We start from the raw sequence: 21,652 nt of genomic DNA, 5'->3' as shown, positions 1-21,652 counted from the left end.
CGCCACTTCCTCATTTTTTCTCCCTGTGTTCAGTGATGCGTTGTCAAATTATGAGTGGATGACGTGCTCACTCAATGCTCTTTTTTTGAGTCCGGAATGGGACGACATAAGCAACAAATACACTCACAATTTTCGCAATTTACTAAATTGAGTGTAGAGTGAGTGCGTATGACCAGGAGAAGAAAAAAGAGACAGGAGCAAACGAAAAAACGGAGAAGAAGTAGAGTCTTCTCCCATCCACAGATGACAGGCACTTTTACTCATTTCGACCCTAAAAATGAGTTTTTGAGAAAGATAAAAAAGGCTCCAAAAATGAGTCGTCTAGCCTCCCGAGTCCCGTTCTAATTCAAACCTCAAACCACCAAATTATAGATCACTTTGTCTCGCTTCAATGGAGTCAATTGGACTTCACTAATTCATTCCATTCCAAAGGTTTTTCTCTCCAAAGATCCATGGCCTTTCTGAGGTTCTTGAACCCTTTTAGGGAGAGCAGTTTTTGACTTTTACTTTTTAGGTGACCATTTTTTTTGTTCTTTTTTTTTTGTTTGAGTGATGTTTGAGGATCAAGAAAAACGCAGAAGAGTTCAGTGATTCACTCTTTTCAGTAAAATTCCGTGCTTTATCTTTCCTATAATTTAGAAAGAACTATTTGTTTTGAATTGTGGATTTCTAGTGATTTTCGGCTTAAATTGGCTTTTGGTGTGATTTTTACTCCAAGTGGCAGGGCGAGGTAATCTAAAACTCTTTTCAGATGTGCCTGGTGTGAATTTTCTGATTCTGATTCTGATCCCAAACGCAGTATGTATCACAGTTTCTATAAACATAATGTTTTATATGTATTTTTCATCTGCAGGACACCTCGGATCCCTACAGTTTTGCATTTTGTTCTATCTAGTAAAAACGCCTACATGTCTCAAACTCCAATCATTCCCCGACAATGTTCCACAGAACTTTCAAATTCGACTCTTCTCTGAAATTGAATTCTTCGAACTACTCCACTTTTCTTTTCCTGGAACTCTTCTTTTTATTCCAAAATCCTTATTATTTCTTCTAATTCTTTTTCTTCTCCGCCCATAATTGCATATCCATTCAATGTTTTATTGCCTTCCTTTTCTTTTTTTCTTCCTAAAAATCTCTCAATTTCCACCCACATCTTCTTCTTCTTCTTCTTCTTCTTCTTCTTCTTCTTCTTCTTCTTCTTCTTCTTCTTCTTCTTCTTCTTCTTCTTCTTCTTCTTCTTCTTCTTCTTCTTCTTCTTCTTCTTCACGTCATCCCAATTACCACACCCCACTCTTTTTCCCAAAATCAGATGAGAGAGTTGTCGAGGATAAAAACATAAACAAACTATGTCTTATTCTTTCTTTGATTGTTATCCGCCGTTCCCAATTGTTTTCTATTTCTGCCTCTGTACTTGTTTCTTATTCTCTTTTTCCATCCTTAACCTAAACTCTTGTTTCAATTAAAACTATAATCAGTCGTCCCTCATTTATGTTTTGTTTCTCTATCCCTCTAACTCTGATCTTCTGCTCCTTAATTCCATCCCCTCAAATTGAAATTCGACACTTTCGACAAATGAGATCTAATTTTCCTGATCTTGGATCACTTGAGTTCTACTTTTATTTCTAAAACGAAAAGTGGTGTTCATCTGAAAAAAAGGGGATGAGGTTGTTGACGAAAGAAGGAAAAAAGTGATGGATAGGAGAGAAAAGGAAGCTTCTTTTGATTAGATAAGTCAACAAACGAAGAGATGATGTGACTCTTCTCTTCCTTTCTTCTTTTTTCTTTCTTCTCTTCATCTATCCTCTCCACCACTTCTTTCTCTTGTTTTTATTTCAGAATGTGCTGTTTCTCCATGTCCTTTTCCATGGACTCATCAAGTACTATCGTCAACGATACACTAAATTTTCTCTTATTTTCTCTCTTTTTTGTTGAATTGACAAAAATGGGTTCGAATCTCTTTTTTTTCTGGTTTTCAGAACAAATTAGGGCTGAATCCATGTTCAGAAACTCTTCTATTCAAAACTCGCCATCGAGAATGTCCCAAACGGTCCCAGTTACAAAAATGTCGACTTATTCTGTCTAGTTACCGAACATTTGTTTATGAGACTTCAATTCAAAATCACTGTTTTCGGTTTAAGCATTAAATGCTTGAAGATTTTTCAGAACAAACTATAATTTGGATTCTGTAATACGCCAAATGCTATATTTACACTATACTACTTTTACTGAGCCAAGACGGGTTTTTCGTTATTTCACCCAGAAATTCGATGCTCCGCCCACTTTTCTTTAATTGGACCTACAGTATGCAAAAGACGCTGTTTCATTTATTTTCCGGCTATTCTCGTTCTCTCAGAAACTGTAAGTCCCAAAATCTCAAGACAAAAACTTCACCGTTTACTTACCGTAATCTGGATTCGGAGTAAATTATCCTTAAATGTTTAATTTATTGTGACTAAAAGGAAAACATATAGATGCAAAAGACTAGAAACGATCACGAGACAGTTTCGAGTTAAAAAATAGTGGATGACATGAAACGTAGGAAACGGGGAATGAGGAAAAAAATAATAAAACGGAGGGTAGTAAATACAGACATATTGGCAAGGGGGAAGAGATAACCGTAACAAAGGCAAATTAAATGAGAAAATAATGATATATATTTAACAAAATGACCAGATGAGGTAATTAATTAAAACCGGGTGATGGCAGAGTCAAGAAGAGATATCCTTACTTGAAAAAGTATATAGGTTTAGGTAGTGATTTGCATTCTGCAACCTTAATGAAAGCAACATCATTCATCTCTGAACTCTCTTTTTTTTCATTTTTGATTCCAGACACGTCTATATTTCTCCTGATTCTAATACATCGACCTGTCACTCAACTCGGACTTTTTTATCGTCAAATATTCTTTGAAAATCGAGTAAACTCCTCCTCCTTCTGTTTCCTTTTCTACACAAATTTTGTGTTTGTTGCTTCTTTTTTCGATTCTTTGGCACATATTGCATTGGACGTATTATTGTTTTTTAGAAGAAGAAAGGGAGAGGGTGGACGTTGTTGAGAGAACAGAATAGGGGTCCACGGAGACGAGAAAAAATAAAAAAGAAGAAGAACGCAACCCAAAATTCTTTCAATTCTTAAATCTTCCTGGTTTTCACTTTTTATTTTCTTGTTGGTTTTTATTATTTATATTGTGACTATACATCCTCTCTGGTTTAATTTATTTGCACTTCCTGAATTATTATGTTTTTCGAACTTCTTCAGTGAGAGTGTCGTCTTGAAAATACGAAGGGAACAATCCGTGCCAACCACTTAAACTTATTCAATTATAGGATACTCATTCTTCTGAAAACAAAATAATTTGGAAACTCAATTCAACTTGTAAATACTTTCTTTTAAATAGAACCTTGGTTTCTGGAAAAGAACTCAATTCTCTCTTTCCTAATCACTTCATTTTCTGACCAAGGTTCACTTGACCAACTTGTTGGAATTCCCTTCTTTTTCTATTTTTGGGCACCGAGTAGTCGCCTGAAACATGTTTGGGATAGGGTACTTCATTCAAATTGTCTCAAATCAAACTGTTGAGGCATTTGCATGCACCGTTCCATTGATTCAAAACTCCAGCCGACTGCTCTTTCGTGCAAGCTTTTGCACTCAAGAGCGTCGAATCTAGGATCTATTTTATACTCTTCAAGAAATTATGAAAATGAATGAAAAAACAATTATTCGGTTCGAATATTACTATGGAAACTCAGGATACATCCAAATTCGTCTCACGGGAGATGTGTCTTCATCAATACTTTCTGATTCTTGTTCAGATATATATTTTACTTCTGGGATTATACTCTTTCTCAATAATCATTATTGCCAATAATACCGTAATCTTCAACAATTTTTGGTCATTCTATGAAAACAAGTCATCCCCACTAAACAACTTGTTCTTCCTTATTGCTTTTAATTTTTTTCTCTTTTCAAATCTTCCAAGAACTAATGGATGAACTCAAAAGAAAACGTTCTTCCGAGAACATTCTCATGCTTTTAACAAGTGAATCAACCGAAAAGAACCCAGTCATCTGAAAGTTGTTTGACCGAAAAAGGAATTAAGAAAACAGCTGGTCGTTTAAGAATGAAAAAAAGAAAATTAAAGAAAAGAAACAGGTGGACTTAATTCTCCACTGCATTTTTATTTGATTTCAACCGATTTGTTCGTACTTTTGGGCATTCTTTCTCCTATTTTCTTAGGTTTTTATCTGCTACATTGTTCCTATATTCATCTGAAAATTATCATTCTTCTTATACACCAGGCTTACACATTATCATTTAACACGTTCGTTTTCTGATTAATCCTCAGATTGCTTATTTTTTCCCTTTTTTCTTTTTTTTCCTTTTTCGGAGATGCACACCGATTTTTTGACCACCTCTTTGTTTTTCAAGGTCAAATTGAATGTTCATTTGTTTTTTTATTTTTTTAAAGGAAAATTCTTGACAAACAAATTCTCGATTTGTGTCCATTTAATTTTCACAATCAAAAAGAGAGAAAAAGAGAGTCGGAAGTCAATATTACGTGTCACTTTTTCTGGAACATTAAACACATTAAAAAGGAAATGTGACTGACTTCTGAGTGCTTTCCACAGTAATCCATTGGAAAAAAGAAGGAATCCTCTCAGTTCGGTGCTTGACATTTATGGGGTTTCGGAAGCATTTGAGTGTATTAAAATGTTCGAAATTGAAAGAAATTGAATTAAAATGACAGACACAAAAAATTCAGCGGATTAGATTACAGAGTGTTGCAAACTATGAGTTTTGAAAACTTGAATATGATTGGCAAAAAATGTTTAGCGAGTTACTAGAAGATTTGAGAAAGTGACGACTCTTCAATACGCGTGGTACGGTATTTTCAACTTTGCTCCACTGGAACTACAAATTGTAAAAAAGAAACCAGACCCAGAAAAAAAGAACCAGACCCAGAGAAAACTTTAACTGTTATAGATATCTAGTTTGACACGTATCGTTAACTCGGAGAGTAAGTGATAAACTACTAGCATAAAATTCAGAACAACACACGATAAACTGCCGAAAATCCCCATAATAAATCAAATTATTCCCTGAAAAAAGGCGATTGACAAGTCGAAACGTTGATTTATGAGTTCTCCTCTTCTTGACTTTCCAACTTTTCCTCTCTCTCCTTCTTCTTCTCCACCCAATTCAATCATATTTTCGTTTTCAGCCATACACGTTCGTGTTTATTTGAATGTGACAAGTTCAAGTGTCCTATCAGAGAAAAACATCTTCTTTTGTCTTCCGTTCACATAAATTCAGATGCATTTTTCTTGTGTTCCACTTCTTTTTTTCGTTTTTCTTCTTTTTATTCACTCTTGAAAATTCATTTCTTTTCACTTCACTGCTCTCCAACGTTTTCATTTTTCACCTAATTTTTTATTCTCAGAGAACAGGTGGAACCAGTCAAAGAACTTTTTCTACTTCTTTTCGCACTTTTTGTTTCAATTTCAATATTTGTTTGGTGGAATAAAAAGAGTGTAATCCAAATTTCCATTTCTTCCCAGACAATTTTTTTATTGGTATTTCATGTCAATTATTTTTCTTTTCTCTTTCTTTTTGTTGAGATCTCCGATGTCTTTTGCTTCTTCCTTCTGCTTCCTTCTCCCAAAAACTACTGAATATTCAATGCCGATTTCAATTTTTGCTGGGACGCTATCTTGAAATGTTTCCCCAATATTCCCCTCGCTGTCAGCTTCTTTTTCTCTTTTCTCATACATTTTACAATGTTACAATAGGACATTTTAAACCATTCTAAATCTAGGAATGACTAGAACTTTAAAAAATTAAAAACTAAATGACTGGGGTGCCTTCGACGCGAAAGACTTCCATCAAGTTTAGCCAACGGACTACGATATTGAATGAGAGTAAGCCAGCCGATTCCGGTCTTGTTCCAATCTGTATCTAGTCTTGAGAGCAGAACTATTGGAGGATACAAAACAAGTCCTGATAAACGATTTGAATTTTGTCCCCACTCTATTATCAAACATTTCGAAACGTCGAGAATATATGGTTTGAAACTAATTGCCACTTTTAGAAAACTAAAGTAGAATATTCGAAACTCCTCACTCTGTTTACACTCAACAGATCAGCCACCAAACGGACTTTTCCAACTCAGATTTCTCCATTTTTGTTATTATGAATTTTCGCCCAATTTCCCATTTCTTTGCCTTTTTTCTGACTCATCACCACAATCATCTCTTCTTTTCTTTTCCTGTTTTTTATTCCCTGTCGTTGAGCATTTCCAGTTTCCTCTTGATTCATGTTGATTTTCTTCTTCTTTGCAGACTGACGTGTCTCGCCGAACGGCCAATTATCTGTGTGGTTTGGAGTGAACTCCGCCTCTGAGCACACCTCGTCCGCCCCAATTTCTCTTTTGTCTCGATAATCTTGATCCGTCGAAAAGATGCAAATGTTTCGACATTCATCTGCGGATATGTGGAGAGCGAAGAAACCGACATTGGAGAGAAGATCAACGGATGGAAGAAGAAGTTCAGTTGTTGATTGGATCAATGGTTTATCAGATAATAACAACTATAAAACTGATACTTGGGTTGAAAAGTAAGTTCCGGTGTCTGTATTCTAATTAGCTCTCTATCTTTTAGAAGATTTTAGTTTTCTGACGAATACTGTATGTCAGCTATCTTCTAAGATCTTGTGAAAGTATATACTGCGTTTTCTCCAATAGACCGGCTCTCCATGTAATGAGTTTGAAAAAAATCATTACTTCGTTCCTAGAAGTTCATAAAATCTTTCAAGTTTACTCGTGAATAGTTTTCTGTTCAGTTCAGTTTCGTTTTTTTCAATGAAGTCTTAAAGTTTTAGAATTTTTGTAGAAACTAGTGACATAGTATTCAATGATAAGTATGTCTTGTCACTTATAATAAATCATAAATCCTTTCGTTTCCTGGTCTGACCGAAAAACGAAATACCCACGAGTTTCAAACCATTCATTATACTCTTGTCATATCATTTCTTTCTTTTCTAACTCAACAAACACCAGAATGTTTTCAAGTAGCTCAAAACTTTCTAGACATGATGAAGGGTGTGAACGAATGACAAGAAACGGAAGTGTGTGTGCTGTTGAAGAATCAGAACCAGATATGCCCACGCAGCACAAAGAAGTTTTGCTGACGAAACTCAAAATTGAGGTTTGCTTCAGAAATCGAACTAAAGGGTTCTATCAAGTCATTTTCAGATCAAAAACATTATGGCAGAGCATGGAGCAAAGAAGTATTTAAATTTGAACTCTCCCTATGTAACTTCTCTATGTGGTACTCATAAGTACGCTGATTCACTTCAATCCAGATTTCTTTTTAGTTGCTGTCGACGCGTGTCTCATGGATGGACTTCGACGACGTCTTCTCACACTTTTCAATAGTCCTTCTTCAATGTCTCTTCTTCAAATTATCGCCAAATCAAACGGGTCAGCACAGCAGGTTTTAGATCAAACGAAAACGATTGAAGAGCATCATACGAGTGTTATTCCGATGCATTTAATATGGATTCGTGAGGCATTGTATATGAAATCATTGTCAACTATTATCAATCATTTCATTGATTCAAAGAGGTGAGAAATGCAATAAGAAAGACAGAAAAATGAAAAATCTAGATCGAAAGCTCTAATTACTTCAATAGGTATTTTCTAATCACTGTTACTTGCTAGAATTTTATGAAATCCTCGAATAATAATTAGGCGTAATCTGTGAAATTCTGCCTGATAATGACCTAGAAACAATATGCCCTGTATTTCTCCATACGACCTGAACCAATAAAATAATTAATGAGATTTCTAAACTCGAGAATCTTTTTTGTTTGCAAATATTTTTCGAAATTGCAGTGTTCGCCGGTACTACGATAGCAATGCACTTCTAATGGATCCTGTTAAAGGACGACTAGTGGCTACACTTTTATGTAAGTTAGACTCTGAAACACTTCTGAAAAACAAGGACTGTGAGAACAGAATTCCCCGGATTAAGTAGATTATACTAGGTTGTAAAGCTTCTGACGTCTTCCTCAAGCTAATTTTTGATTAGTGTTTTTTTTTACTTCTGACAATGATGTCTCTTTTTCTGTTTGGCTCCACGACTCGGTTGGAAATAACGGGCGGGCTCCTCTCGTCCGTCACCACTACCAAATAAGTGAAAGTGGAAGCAAGAAAATGGAGACGTAGACGTCAAAAAAGAGAAAAAAGAAAGAAACAGAGAAGAAAAGCATGGCGAATCTAGAGAAAAGGAGCCTGAGCCCCACACGAGAGAGCCCTCATTTCACGTCTCACATGTAATTCTATGTATGTCTATGTGCTCTTCAACTCACTGAGTCACTGAAAAAATGAAGAAATAAAAGGAGAAAAAAGGAGATTTCTCCAATTCGTCGTCATTCACGTGATTTATTCGACATTTATTATACGAAGAATATCCGGTCTTTGAACTTTCTCCTCTCTCTCTAATTTGTCAGATTTCTCCGTTTTTTTGCTCCCGCGCATCAAAAATCATCTTAAAATGTAGATTCGGTCTGCATCTTCATTCTTCAAACATCTATCATTTTGGAGAGGAAAAAAACAGAAACCGCCGTGTGAAAATGCTCATAAATAGAGAATTACGCCCTTTCCGCCTCTATTTTGACGTTTTATTTTGGAGGAGAAGCAGTAGGCGAAATGCAAAAATAGAGAAAAAATTCGGAAATTTATTCGTGTTACGATTTCCTAGCTTTTTGAGTTCTATATTTACTAGAGCATATCAATTCAGCGAGAGAATATAAGTTTTGCAAAAAATAGTTTTATGGGAATATTAAGATCTTCAGAATCTGTAACACAAGGTTTTGAAAATCATTTGTGAAGCCCGATTTTTACATTTTGATACTTAGTGATGTGAGGACTCAAACCATATTGTGACTTTGAATTTCTTGGTTAGGATTCTAGGATTATAGCCGTAGTCGGTAGCCCTTTTGTGCTCATTTACTAGCGGGGAAGAGATTTGGTTCCTAAAAACCGTCCCAAACTCAAATAAAGGTTTCTTTAGTTTCAGTATCCAGAAGACACGGCAGAGTAGGTTGCATGATAATGATCCAGATAAAAATGCAATTAATTTCAGCTGTAAAATTCAAAAAAATAGTCCTCTTCCACATCACTCACACCAATTTCCCCGGCTCGATCCATTCTTGTTTCGAATAAAAAAGGCGTTCTTGGGCCATCAAAGTAATTTTAAAAAGAGACTCATCTGCGTTGCAGCGTATTTGTCCCTGTTTACAGACTAATCGAGTTTTCGTTTTCTCTTAAAAGACTAGTCGCATGCTGCTGCTTCTCGCATATCTCCAACTAATGGAGCAGCAGTTCTGCCTTCTTCTTCTTCTACTCGAAAAAAGAAAAGAGGCACTCTTTCTCTCTCGTTTTTATTATACACACACTAATGAATATTGCCCCTTTTAGCAACTATAATATATATATATATATATATGGATCGCTCTTTTTTCTTTCTCTTCATCTTCATTTTTTTTCTTCATTTTCATCTAGAATTTGTGCTCTGAAATGAGACAGATGATGAGCAAAAGAGAGCTATTTCCCTCCCCTCTCCTTCATTTCCTTTCTCCAATCTAACTAGTTTCACATTTTGAATTCGTCTTGTTTTTGCCAGAAGAGAGAAGAAGCCCTTCTATACGAAATCATAAAACAGAATCAAATCTCTTTCAATTCCAATTTTTAGTGGCTCCGTGTATGGTAACATATCGAAGAATGAGCAGCCGAAATGATCAAGAAGCGACTGCTGAAGAGCTTGTTGAAGGAGCCGTTCGCGTGAGAAACGGGGAAAATTCTGGATCGACGTCTGGTGTCGGATCAAGACCTCCACTTTCTGTGAGTCATTTTTATTACTTTAAATGACAATGAGATTTAAACGGAGATTTTAAATCAATTTCGATTCAAATGTGATCTATAAAAAACCTTCGAATTCACCAAAAAGTTTCGTTTCTTGTCATCTAGAAAATTCCAATTTTGAAAGTACTTCCCATGGTCTTAGATTGTTCCATCAGTGTAATCCGTAATAATCGTTTATATATAGTTTCAATTCGCGTAGCGTACAATTTTTTTGTAGTTGACTACTTTTCTGTACGAGCCATCCCGAGAGAGGCACACTATAATGTATCTGTCAGGTGAGGATTTGTACTATAAGGAAGTCACTACAAAAGTAAAGATATTGTTTTGTTCTATATATGCTACAAATACTATCAGATACTACCATTATTTGATCTATCAAGTATTTTTTTGTAGTTCATCAATGCTGCATAACCTTCCATCTCATCTCGCTTATTTCAGATAACCCGTCAAGTATCAAGTATAGCTGCATCTGTAGAAAGAAATGGATCAGTGAGTCGTGACTACGTATTCTCATTGCATCACAGCTGCAAATCAACTCTGCTTTATGGAAAGAATAATGTTTGTGTTGCAATGAATGGAAATGATTTTGCAAAGGGTAAGCAAAACAAGTTCTATATGTCTTTCTCGTGGGCGTGTTTGAGAAAGAGAATCAAAAATTCTGTTTTTTGAAACCTTTTCAATGTTTTGTTATTCTTTCAGGATACATGTCACTTCAAAAGTTTTACGATGGAAATCTTTCTTTGAAATGGGTGCCTAATCAGCTTATGCATGCAAGTTCTCAGCCCTCTTCAGGTCACTCAAACAATGGAGAATTCACTAATATTTGGAAGAATACAATCAATATTGAAATGCAAGATATCATATACATTCATCTTCATCAAAAAGATGAATCATCTCCCACATGTCTCACTTTTGTTAATTGTGAAGGAGTTCAATCAGCTCCGTTCCAATTACCAGCTGGACAACATTCAATTGCATTTCTATCTTCTCTTGAGACTGGTTTAGCTCCCCTTTTACGACTTGATCCTCCATTGTGGACTGGTTCGACGAAAGGTTCGTTTCCATTTCCATTCTTATTTTTCACCTGACCAGCCCTCTAGAGAGCTAAGATTAATGAGATGGACAGCTGAAATCACTAATAAGAATTTCAGAGAAAATTCTACCTCGTCTTCGAAAGAGATCGACTGCGGTTGCTAATCCAGCTATGCTTGATTACGTTTTCCGGTTGGTGAGAACTTCTGGAATTGAACCGGCACCAGAAGACATTGAAGATCCGCTGGCTCCGTCGCCTATTCCACCGATGCATGATAATTGGTGAGCACATTTTTATACTTTCTGAATTGAGTAAAACAACAAACGGGGAGTGTTTTCTCCACTTACACTTACAGACTGTGGAGTATTCCAAAACCCTGTTTCAAAATTTCTTTTTCAGTGTTTCCCTTCCGAATTCTCCATATATTGTGGACAATGTGGACAGTATTGTCAAGTAAGAAAAGTTTTCCTTCTATAATTTTCAAGGGTTTTATGATTCAGCTTCCAAATCGGAAAGGCTTGTCAATCAATGAGAAATCAAATAATGGCACGTGCATTCTACGGATGGTTAACATATGTTCGTCATTTGAGGACTATTCGAACCCATTTATTGCATTTGGTTGACACGAAAACATTGATTTGTGATGATGACTGTGATCCAGTTGATGAGAAATTTTGGAAACAATGTAGAGCGGAACCTACAGTAAGACCAAAAAGATAAGGGAATCAAATGCAAAATTCAATTAATTTTCAGAAAGAAAACGAAGAAGAATTCTTGAAAAGGGTGTACTGGAGAGGGATTGAAGGGGTGAATTCGAAAGAAATTCGAAGAATGGCATGGCCTTATCTTCTTGGATTATTCGAATGGGCTGAATATCCGGAAGGAAGATTGGAACAATTCACAAAACGATATTGGGAAGATATTGAGGAATGGAGAGTTCTGGAAGCAGAAGTCAGAAGACGTGACGAAGAAGCATTCAGAGCAGCGAGAGCAAGAAAAGCCGCCTCTCCAGTGAGAGAGGAATCGTGTGAAGTTTTTGAAGATCCGAATGTGAGTGCAATATAGATCTCTCAAAGTTTAAAAAATAGCGTTGCCCATCTTCCCGTAGAAGGTTCACATTTGAGAAAACCTCAACATGAAATTGAAAATCATAAAAACTTCTATAAATTCAGGAACCAACATGCTCTCAGCACTACGATCGAGAGAACCTGATTTCTTTATTTCGAGCAAATCTTCACAGAATAGACAAAGATGTTGAAAGATGTGACAGGAATCTGATGTTCTTCTCGAATAAAGATAATCTAGAGAGCTTGAGGTGAGGATTCTAATAGACCGATAACAAGATGAACTGAATTTCAGAAGAGTAATGTACACGTATGTTCGACGTAATTTAGAAGAAGGATACACCCAAGGAATGTGTGATCTTTTGGCACCTCTTCTTGTCACTTTTGAAGATGGTCAGCTCAATTATACTTACAACAGAAAGTGCATTAATTTGATTTCAGAAGCATTGACTCTTGAATGTTTCTCAATTCTAATGATTCGTCAACGCGGAAAGTTCCCACAGAGACCGGGAATGTCCAAATGTTTACTTAATTTAAGATCTTTGATTCAGGTAAAATAATAAGAATGTGTCTGATAATTACAACTAGATGAGAAATTTCAGGTCGTGGACCCTCAGATATATGCATTGATAGCTGATATTGATTACGCTCAAGCACTTTCATTTGCCTTCCGATGGTTTTTATTGGATTTCAAGAGAGGTGAGTTTAGGAATTCAACAAAACATTTTGAAATTCCTTTTATTTCTTTCACATATTGAACCAGAAACCTTACTATTTTCAGAATTATCCTACGAATGTACTTATAAAGTATGGGAAGTCATATGGGCGGCCCAACGTCTTCGTATTTCCAATGATTTTTCCATTTTCTTTGGTCTCGCCACAATCACAAACTATCATGATGTTCTTATAACAAACAATTTTGATTATACTGATATGATCAAATTCTTCAATGGTATGTCATCTATTTCCATAAATATAAAACATATATTTACATTACAGAAATGGCAGAAAGGCATGATTGTTCACGTCTTCTCTCTTCTGCTCGGACTCATGTTAAATGTTTGCAGAACCTTGTGCAACATCTCAAATAGAGAACCCATCCCATCGATTTTTCCTTTTCTCTTCGGGTTTTTTCTTTCCATGTGTAATGACTCCAATTCTAAATTATATTTCAAAATCTCCCAATGTATCTGAAAATCTCTTTCAACATAATCAAATGATTTTTCTTTTTCCAGTGTCCCATTCAAACCATACAGTCTCTTTCAATCCCGATTTTTTATTAGTTCCGATTAAGTTATTGCAAAATTACAATAAAATTGGAGCAAAACAATAAAATATGAGTATGGTTCAACCATTTATTCACAACAGACATCCGTTTTAAAGGAAGAGACACAGATGGTTTACGAGCTTAGAGAGAGGGGCTCTTGGAGGGGAAATGAACAGATACATCCATTCATTTGACACCCCTCAAGTGGGTAACACATTCGGAATACAATCGTATTATTTCTTCTGAGAAGTGTGAATGTTTTTTGAATAAAATCAGTTAGCTCTAGTGTAATAAGCATTTCTCTTGTAAAGCAAGAATGTAATAATTGAGGAGTGCCAAAAATAGGAACCTTATTTGTTGGAACGGTATTTTCCGATAGAGTGAAAAAGATACATTTTAAAAAAGAAGATAAATTATTGTATCTGAAACTGCTTTTTCTTAGGTATTTTTTTGGAAAATTAGACTCGAGTGCCACACAATACGGCTGAAAAATTTTAAGAAACGAATTTCAGTTTTTGAATAATAATATTTCGAATCGTCAAAACTCGACTGGTTTCGCATCGAATGAATTTGTACTTCTATCATCTAGACGAGAGATTGTGTGTCAAAAAACGATGTCTCCCAAATAGATCACTCTCGCATTTCATTGATCCGCCTGGTCATACTACAGATATCTTTTAATCCAACTTTCCGACTGTTCTCTCGCCTTTTGAAATGTGAGAATATGTGATTTGATCCCGGAAAGAGATTGAGAAGAATTTGATCATTTTCCCATTTGAACATCTTCTCCTTTTTCTCTTCAATTCCGTTTTTGGTGCATCAAACCGAAACCTGTAAACCGGCTATTTGAAGGATCAATTAGCCGCTTTCTTGCCGAATCCTTCAATTTTTTGTTTCTTCCTCTCGTCTTCATTTCGTCTCTAATAACGTGTATGACTTCTTTTGGGTGAAGAAGAAAAAAGGAAAAAGAGGATGCCCATTCGGAGTGTTTCGTATCGTGGATACTAGAAGAAGTTGTCCGTAGTGACCGTTTTATTCACTTTTTCCTCTCATTTTTATTGGATTTATGTAACTGAATCTCAGCTTCTACCACATATTTATATGTTTCTTTTAGAATTGAATTATCTGATGATGTCTTCATTCTTAAACTTCACATTTGAGAAATGTGTGAATTATTTGACGATGGAATAGAAGACATTCCCCGTTATTTTCTAACTTTTTGAATGATGAAAACTGACTTCAAAATCTCTTATTTTGGAATTGTACTCCTCAATTTCATTTTGAAAACGCTGCTTGGGTGGCCTGCGATTTTCATCCTCAGATATTTATTTAGTTTTCACTATTTACGGTTTTTCATCTCCCAATTTAAAAAACAACGTCTCCACTATTCGAATTCCTTCATTTCAAAGCGTCTTGTATCACTTCTAAAGAATCAAGAAGCTTACCATCAGTTGGTTCCTCTTTGACAAAAAAACCACTTGAAAACAAAAGACAGAAATAAAGAAATGTGTTACACTTAGCACTTCAAATCCAACTGTTTAGTTTAACAACTCTTCAACTTGATTCGATTTATTCAAAGGTCATAAGTCGACTTGATTCCTAATTTATTCTCATATGATTTCACTAACATATTTGAAGAAAACTTCCGGTTTACTCATTTTCAGAAAATCTTCACCGAGTTAAAAATCGTAAACTTCATACTATAAAAGTTCCGCTTATCCCTCACATTCAATGACCTAAATTGTCAACTCTCTAGTCTCATCCACCAAAAACTTTTTGCAGAAACAATCGAGAACTAATAAAAAGTGTGTTGGTGTTGCGCAAAGCTACTCGTAAAGCACCGTCTCTTCGCTTCTTTCCCCGGTTTACAATCACTATTTGCACACCTTTATTCGTCCATGTTCCACGTTTTGAATCTATTTTCCGGGAGGAGGAACAGAATATTTGCAAAAGTAACAAAAGACCCTCTCTCTTCGCCCCTAAACGATTTGAATTAACTACACTCTGAGTTCTTATTTGCACACTGACCACACCCTTCTGCTGCTCTAAAATGATAACAACTCTTATCATTCACATACCTAAACCCCCGCAACATCTTCTTCCTCTCTAATCAATATTCAAAATGTTCGACGTCATGTGATTTCTTTTCCAATCACTTCCGTTACTCTTTTCTCTTTTGTACTTTTCTCTTTGTAATCCACTCCAATTGTTCTTTCTGACGAACGCGTCCGGGAAAAAGTGGCCAAGTCACGGCCGAACAGGTAATCCGATGGCTTCTCTGGCAGAAGTTAAACAAAAATAGAATATTTTCTCTGATCCCAATTCAACGAGACCTATTTTTATTGTGAGGAGATCCTGAATTTAGTATTCTCAGTTTTGAATTTATAATTTACAGCGAAATTATGGTTAATTCTATTCTTGATCTTTCTGCACACTCAATTTTTTCCAATTTGTCCGTATGAATACCGAAAACAAATAGACAAAATATTCAACATTTTGAATTCATAAATCTCAATTATGCTGATTTTTTTACTTTCCAAAAATACAGTAATGCTGAATTAGAATATTTCGCTCCAACGTAGAGGTACACCAGCTGAGTAAACAGTGCTTCATAGTAATAGAATGTGTTGAAATTCATCGGGAAATTGATAAGAAATCTGAATATTTCACAACTTCCAGCAACCAAAAGAAACCATTTGCAGACATTTAAACACTTGTTGCGAACTTCTTTTTTCTCTTGTCAATATCCAAATATTGGTTCAGTTTGACCATTTCATAAGAGGGTCGAGACAAGCTTGTACAATCAGTGGATAACTGATTCGTGCGGACTCGTCCTCGAATCTTTTTCTCTCTCTCTCTCATTTAGCCTTTCTCATTTATCTTTTTCAAACTCTGACATAGTATTGCCACGTCAGTTTTCTCCTCTCGCGCACCGCCCGTCATAGGACGAAAAAAGGAAACGGTAGCGCAATTATACGCGATTATTGAAATCGAAACCATCCTATTGTGAGGGATGGCGAGATATATGTGACTGACAGTTTTTCAATTTCTCCTCTCTTTTTATTCGTTTGTCCTTGGAAAAATGCCAGAAAAACGAATCTTTGTGTGTGCCATTTCTTCCTGGACTAATTCGACTTTTTGTGTATTGAGAAAAGGAAAAGAGAAGAAGAAGACCTTGTCATTTGTATGACGTGGCAATTGGATTCTCGACAGAAAAAACGAAAAAAGAAGGTCAAATTTTGAGCGGATTAGAGTAGGAGATAGAGTACGAGAAAAAGAAAAGGCCACGTTTCATTTCGAGAATGAAATGGGTCGTTCAGCTGTGCACACAGTAGACTGTCTACTGAAGAGATGGACATTTTGGATCATTCCAATTTATACGAGTTTTAATTGTACTACTTTTAGAAATTCCCTGTTCCAAATTTCGCTTTTTTTGGTTCTTCAGCATAAAAATGTTTTTGAAAAGGTTTTGTGTCTCAAAAGCTGATTTTCACCGTACCGTTCCTGTAAATATTTAAAACTTCCTCTCGTAAAACGCTGTAAGTAATTCTATTCTTGGTTTCAAAAAGTTGTAACTTTGCTCATTGAACTCACTCTCACAGTACCGATTGTACGTATTTTGATTGTTCTTTTTGAAAAGAAAGAGTGCGAATTATTTCTTTTGAGTAAACAGCATGAGGTTCTGGCATCATTCGGAGGAAGAGAACAAGATAGTTGATTTGGCAAATAGTCCAGAAGACAAGAAGAGAAAGAGTACTACTTTTCAATCTCGTCATCACTTTTTGTTCGCAAAGAGAAATTTGACACTTTCGTGTTCGAATGCACTTTAAAGTGAGTCGTCTACACTGAGGGAAGATATTTTCCGGCTGAATTTCTTGATTTTTGGAAGGGTTAGAATTGATGAACGAGAAGATTCTAATAACTGAGAGTTGACCTGTGGGAAGTTATCTATGTATTTCCGTTTAGAGTTATGAAAGTTTCGCATCTCTCATCAGACTTCTTTCAGGACTTAACACCAGAGAGCCCTCCAACTGTTAATATGTTTTTCAAAGTCTGAATTTTTCTGTTAGTTTCAAATTTTGTGTCAATTCCATTTTTCAAGGTTCTCTTTAGACATGTCAATGCCATTTTCTATATATTTTTTCTTATTCTTCCTGTCCTTTCGAAAGTACACAATTTACCAGAATCGTCTTTTCATTCGTTCAGGTTCAAACAGTTTCTTCGTCCGTATGGAAAGAGAGAAATGATCCTGATCAATATATCAATGCGTTGATTATCGGCAATCCAGAGAAATCGAGAGAAATAGAGAGAAACTGTCCTACGGGAGCGAGACAAAAAAGACCGAAAAAGCAGCTTTTCGTCTTCTCCAAAAATGACATTGCGCCTAGAGAGAGAGAGAGAGAGAGAGAGAGAGAGAGAGAGAGAGAGAGAGAGAGAGAGAGAGAGAGAGAGAGAGAGAGAGAGAGAGAGAGAGAGAGAGAGAGAGAGAGAGAAGAAAGAGAGAGAAGAACGATTTGATGCGATGCTTTTGGTGGCGATAATCGAGACACCCTCCTCTATTTCTTATTCTTCCGATGTTTTATCTCTATGTTGTTTCTTTTTTCGTTTTCCATATTCCATTCTCTAAACTTGTTCATATTTTGATTCCGGTGTCAACCCACGTCATCTCTCTCTGCCAATCATTTGTATATATTACGTAGCAGACGTGGACTGGCTAGCAGAAGGGACACATATTTCTGCACCAACCAAACTAAATATCATTGAGAACGAGGAGAATCAGATTCACGCCAGATGCTTGCACAACTGACACTCACAAATAAAACTTTTGTTTCTTTTTTTTGTTCTTTCTTGATCCGTTTTCGAATTCTCTGTATATTTCGATCCGAATATATGAATAAGTATTTTCAGATAGATCCCAATAGTCTTCTGATTCTTCACTTGACTTTTATTTACTCATTTAACTTCTGAACCTTTTTGAATGTGGTCATGTGTTCCAATTTGGCAAAGACAGCATCCACTATTTTTGGAAAGTTTTATGAGGAATAATATCATGTTTGGGCTCAAAACCCATTCCGAAGTTCTTTCTAATTTCTTTCTTCTCAAATCAATCTCAGTTTTATAATAGAAAAAAAGATGTCGAAGGAACCATGTAAATCTATATCAATCATGATCCATAAATTGTTTCATTCCGGAATCAGAATACGTTTAAACTATCTTTGTTCCTCTCTTCTTTTTCATTTCTTCCTCATCTTCTTCATCTTATTTTCTTCTTTCACTCTGCGCTTCTTCATCCTGACTGTTCCCTTCTTTTCTCTCGATTCTCTTTCATTTCAATACTATTTCTCATCAACATATTTCCCCTCTGAATTCTTCTCATTGCCCAAGCTCTCTTCTCGCTCGAATTTCCATATTTTCGGGTACTCTCCTCCCTCCTCATCCTCTTTTCTCCAATCGTTCCCTTTTGACAATACATCACAACTACGTGGCACACGATTTGACTGTTTTCAAAATATAAATAAATTCAACCCCTCCCTTTCTACCAAAAAACGAAAAGAGTAAATCTCAGTTCTCCCTGTTTCAGGGTCATCTTAGTTGGCTAGAGACCGATTCCTTTGAGTACTTTTACTTTTATTTTGATTTTCACACTTATCGTCTTTATATCGGTCTGTTATATTTGGTGACAGCATGGTCATTTAAAACTGCTTACTTCTATTAGTATTTATATGAAATCCTTCTTCTCATGAAATTTGTTTCACTTCCAACTTCTAATTGAATTTCTGAATGTTTCCTTTACTAGTATTGCATTAAATCTTTCTAATTAAAACATTTCAAGGATACAATTACTTTCAAAATGATTTGGCAGATTTTGAATCCGAACGTTGTGCCTTCCACTTTTGCATTCTGCCCCTTTTGACCTTCGCTCCATTCCAACGACACGAACGTGGATGCCACAATTTTGTGTTAATTTTTAAATAGTTTTATCTTTGAAGAACTTTTTCCCGTGTCTTTATTTCATTAACCCTTTTCTGCTCTATTTTCTCAAAACCCCCTTCTTTCTATCTATAAAAAGTTTTCTTTCAGATGTACTGATATGGCAAACTGGCCACGAATTTCTCCTCTTGCCTACGTGGCTCTCGGTGTTCTTCTTGGCTTGACTTTGTCAATCATAACTCAATCGGGAAACGTGAGTTTTAAAAAACGGTGTTTATGGAAGTCACGAAACATATTGTATCAAATCAATTCACTTTTAAATTTTTAAATTTTCAGTCAGCCTACGATGCAGCATCTCGGATAGCAATCATCAGGGCGAACCGAAATGATCCACAACTAGAAGAGCATGATCATGCACATGGAAATGATCCAGTGAGCCTTTTTTTCTGTTTTCTGAATATGTAATTTTCAAATTTTCAGCACGGAGATGAAGAAGTAGACGACAATCATGCGGACTTCGCTCCAGTTCAATTCCATTCGAACGATTCATCACACAGTCATGATGGTGAAAGCATAATTGCTGATGAAATATCGAAGAAGGTTCGAGTTTTCTGTTGGATTCTCACGGGTAAACAGAATCATGAGAAACGAGCAAAACACGTGAAAGCCACGTGGGCTAAACGGTGCAATAAGTGAGTTTTTTGTTCGTGGAAGAAGAGTTTTTAGCACAATTTATTTTCAGATATGTATTCATGTCATCTGAAGAAGACGCCGAACTTCCAGCCATCAATTTGAATGTTTCTGAGGGAAGAGATTACCTTTGGGCAAAAACGAAAGGAGCATTCAAATACATTTATGATCACCATTTGAATGATTTCGATTGGTTTTTGAAGGCTGACGATGATACATATGTAGTTATGGAGAACTTGAGATTCATGCTATTAGCTCATTCTCCGGATGAGCCAATTCATTTTGGATGCAAGTTTAAACCATTCACAAAAGGAGGTTATCATAGTGGAGGAGCTGGTTATGTTTTGAGTAGAGAGGCACTCAAGAAGTAAGAGAAATGAAGAAAAAGAAATATGCAACATCTTATTTCAGATTCATTGAAGTGGCACTTCCCGACAAGTCTTTATGCTCTCAAAATCATGGAGGAGCAGAAGATGCAGAAATGGGAAAATGTTTGGAGAAGGTTGGAGTGAAAGCTGGAGATTCGAGAGATGCTGATGGACATCATAGGTTGGAATATATTTGGAATATTTGATAAAGTGAATCGTTTTGCAGATTCATGCCTTTCGTTCCGGAACATCATCTCTCTCCTGGCCACGTGGATCCAAAATTCTGGTTCTGGCAGTACACATACTATCCGATGGATCAAGGACCGACATGCTGCTCAGGTTGGTTTTTTTGGTTTTTTGATGCTGATCTTATTCTTCTTCTTCGTTTTTTGTTTCATCTTCCCTTGGCGACCGTGTAAACAAATGGCCTCCCGGTCCGTAGGAAAGATGAAAAAGTTGAAGAGTGATCAATTGTTTTCGGCTTGACTATTTGCTCTCATTTTTTCAGATTATGCCGTCTCTTTCCACTACGTCAGCCCGAACTTGATGTATGTTCTCGAGTATCTCATCTATCATTTGAAGCCATTTGGTGAGTTTTACAAGATTTTGGGGAAGAATCATTCGAAATTTAAGAGTTTAGAAATAGATTTCTGCTCATATTCGAAAAGATTATCCATATTTTTAATGACTACGATACCACTTGTTTTTTAGAATGTAAAAAACGGAATTTCTCATATACAGTTATCCTATAGTAAGCCAATTCGGGATAAACGGCGAATTTTTATCAATCTGTATAAAGAAAACTAATTAGTTTCAATTATATTAGCAACAGTTCAAATATTGTCATTTCGATTCTCAGTTAATCCTCATTTTCAATTTCAGGTATCGATCGTGCAATTCGTATTCCAAAGAATGATACAATTATCCATACAGCATATTCGATCTCTCGTTCTGAACGTGGTCAAGATGATGCTTTCCTAGAGAGACCCGAAGTTCCTCTGTAACTTTTGATCCTCTTTTATTCTTATTTCCAATTGTTTAGTTACTTGTTAGCTAGTCCTCTGACAATATACCGGGTGATTTATGTTCCCATTTCCTCGTATTCTCTTCCCTAACTTCCTGTGTTTCCGCTTCGCTTTGGGCTCTCTCTTTTCTCTCTCTCACCGTCAAAAAAACATTCCATGACTGTTTTCATTTGCCTCCTCCATTCGCATTTCTTTCCTCACTCTTTTTCTGTTTTTTATCACTTTTTTCAGTGAACTTAATAGTTTCATTTGGATGTTTATGTTTTTTACGGGAATCATCAGAGTTTTACATGTAAATTGTGGTTTTTTTGAGTTTGAAGGGAACCGTATCCGTGATTTCTAGTCAATCTTG

The 21,652-nt window shown here is 36.0% G+C and overlaps 3 protein-coding genes across 3 annotated transcripts; 2 read left to right on the top strand and 1 right to left on the bottom strand.

Annotated features, from left to right (window-relative positions):
* Positions 1-6,165: 6,165 nt before the first annotated feature.
* GCK72_010482 (uncharacterized protein) lies at positions 6,166-10,993 on the bottom strand (the record flags this gene model as incomplete). The annotated part of the gene is made up of 2 exons (XM_003110717.2): positions 6,166-6,585; positions 10,877-10,993. 2 exons carry the CDS (start codon positions 10,991-10,993, stop codon positions 6,166-6,168), a joined length of 537 nt encoding a protein of 178 aa, XP_003110765.2.
* Positions 6,458-13,110, top strand: GCK72_010481 (uncharacterized protein; the record flags this gene model as incomplete). The annotated part of the gene is made up of 17 exons (XM_003111037.2): positions 6,458-6,612; positions 7,085-7,202; positions 7,250-7,325; positions 7,372-7,621; positions 7,892-7,965; positions 9,753-9,901; positions 10,361-10,517; positions 10,622-10,975; positions 11,074-11,236; positions 11,355-11,408; positions 11,456-11,657; positions 11,709-12,005; positions 12,128-12,270; positions 12,315-12,570; positions 12,622-12,718; positions 12,801-12,971; positions 13,019-13,110. The coding sequence occupies 17 exons, from the start codon at positions 6,458-6,460 to the stop codon at positions 13,108-13,110; spliced, it is 2,808 nt and encodes a 935-aa protein (XP_003111085.2).
* Positions 13,111-19,377: 6,267 nt separating this feature from the next.
* On the top strand, positions 19,378-21,279 carry GCK72_010480 (uncharacterized protein; the record flags this gene model as incomplete). The annotated part of the gene is made up of 8 exons (XM_003110868.2): positions 19,378-19,470; positions 19,554-19,649; positions 19,698-19,909; positions 19,960-20,274; positions 20,319-20,456; positions 20,502-20,614; positions 20,784-20,864; positions 21,158-21,279. 8 exons carry the CDS (start codon positions 19,378-19,380, stop codon positions 21,277-21,279), a joined length of 1,170 nt encoding a protein of 389 aa, XP_003110916.1.
* Between the last annotated feature and the right edge of the window lie 373 nt (positions 21,280-21,652).

Source organism: Caenorhabditis remanei, chromosome III, assembly GCF_010183535.1.
Source record: "Caenorhabditis remanei strain PX506 chromosome III, whole genome shotgun sequence".
Taxonomy (NCBI): domain Eukaryota; kingdom Metazoa; phylum Nematoda; class Chromadorea; order Rhabditida; family Rhabditidae; genus Caenorhabditis; species Caenorhabditis remanei.
The sequence above is the reverse complement of the archived record's forward strand: the minus strand, read 5'-3'. Positions and strand labels throughout refer to the sequence as shown.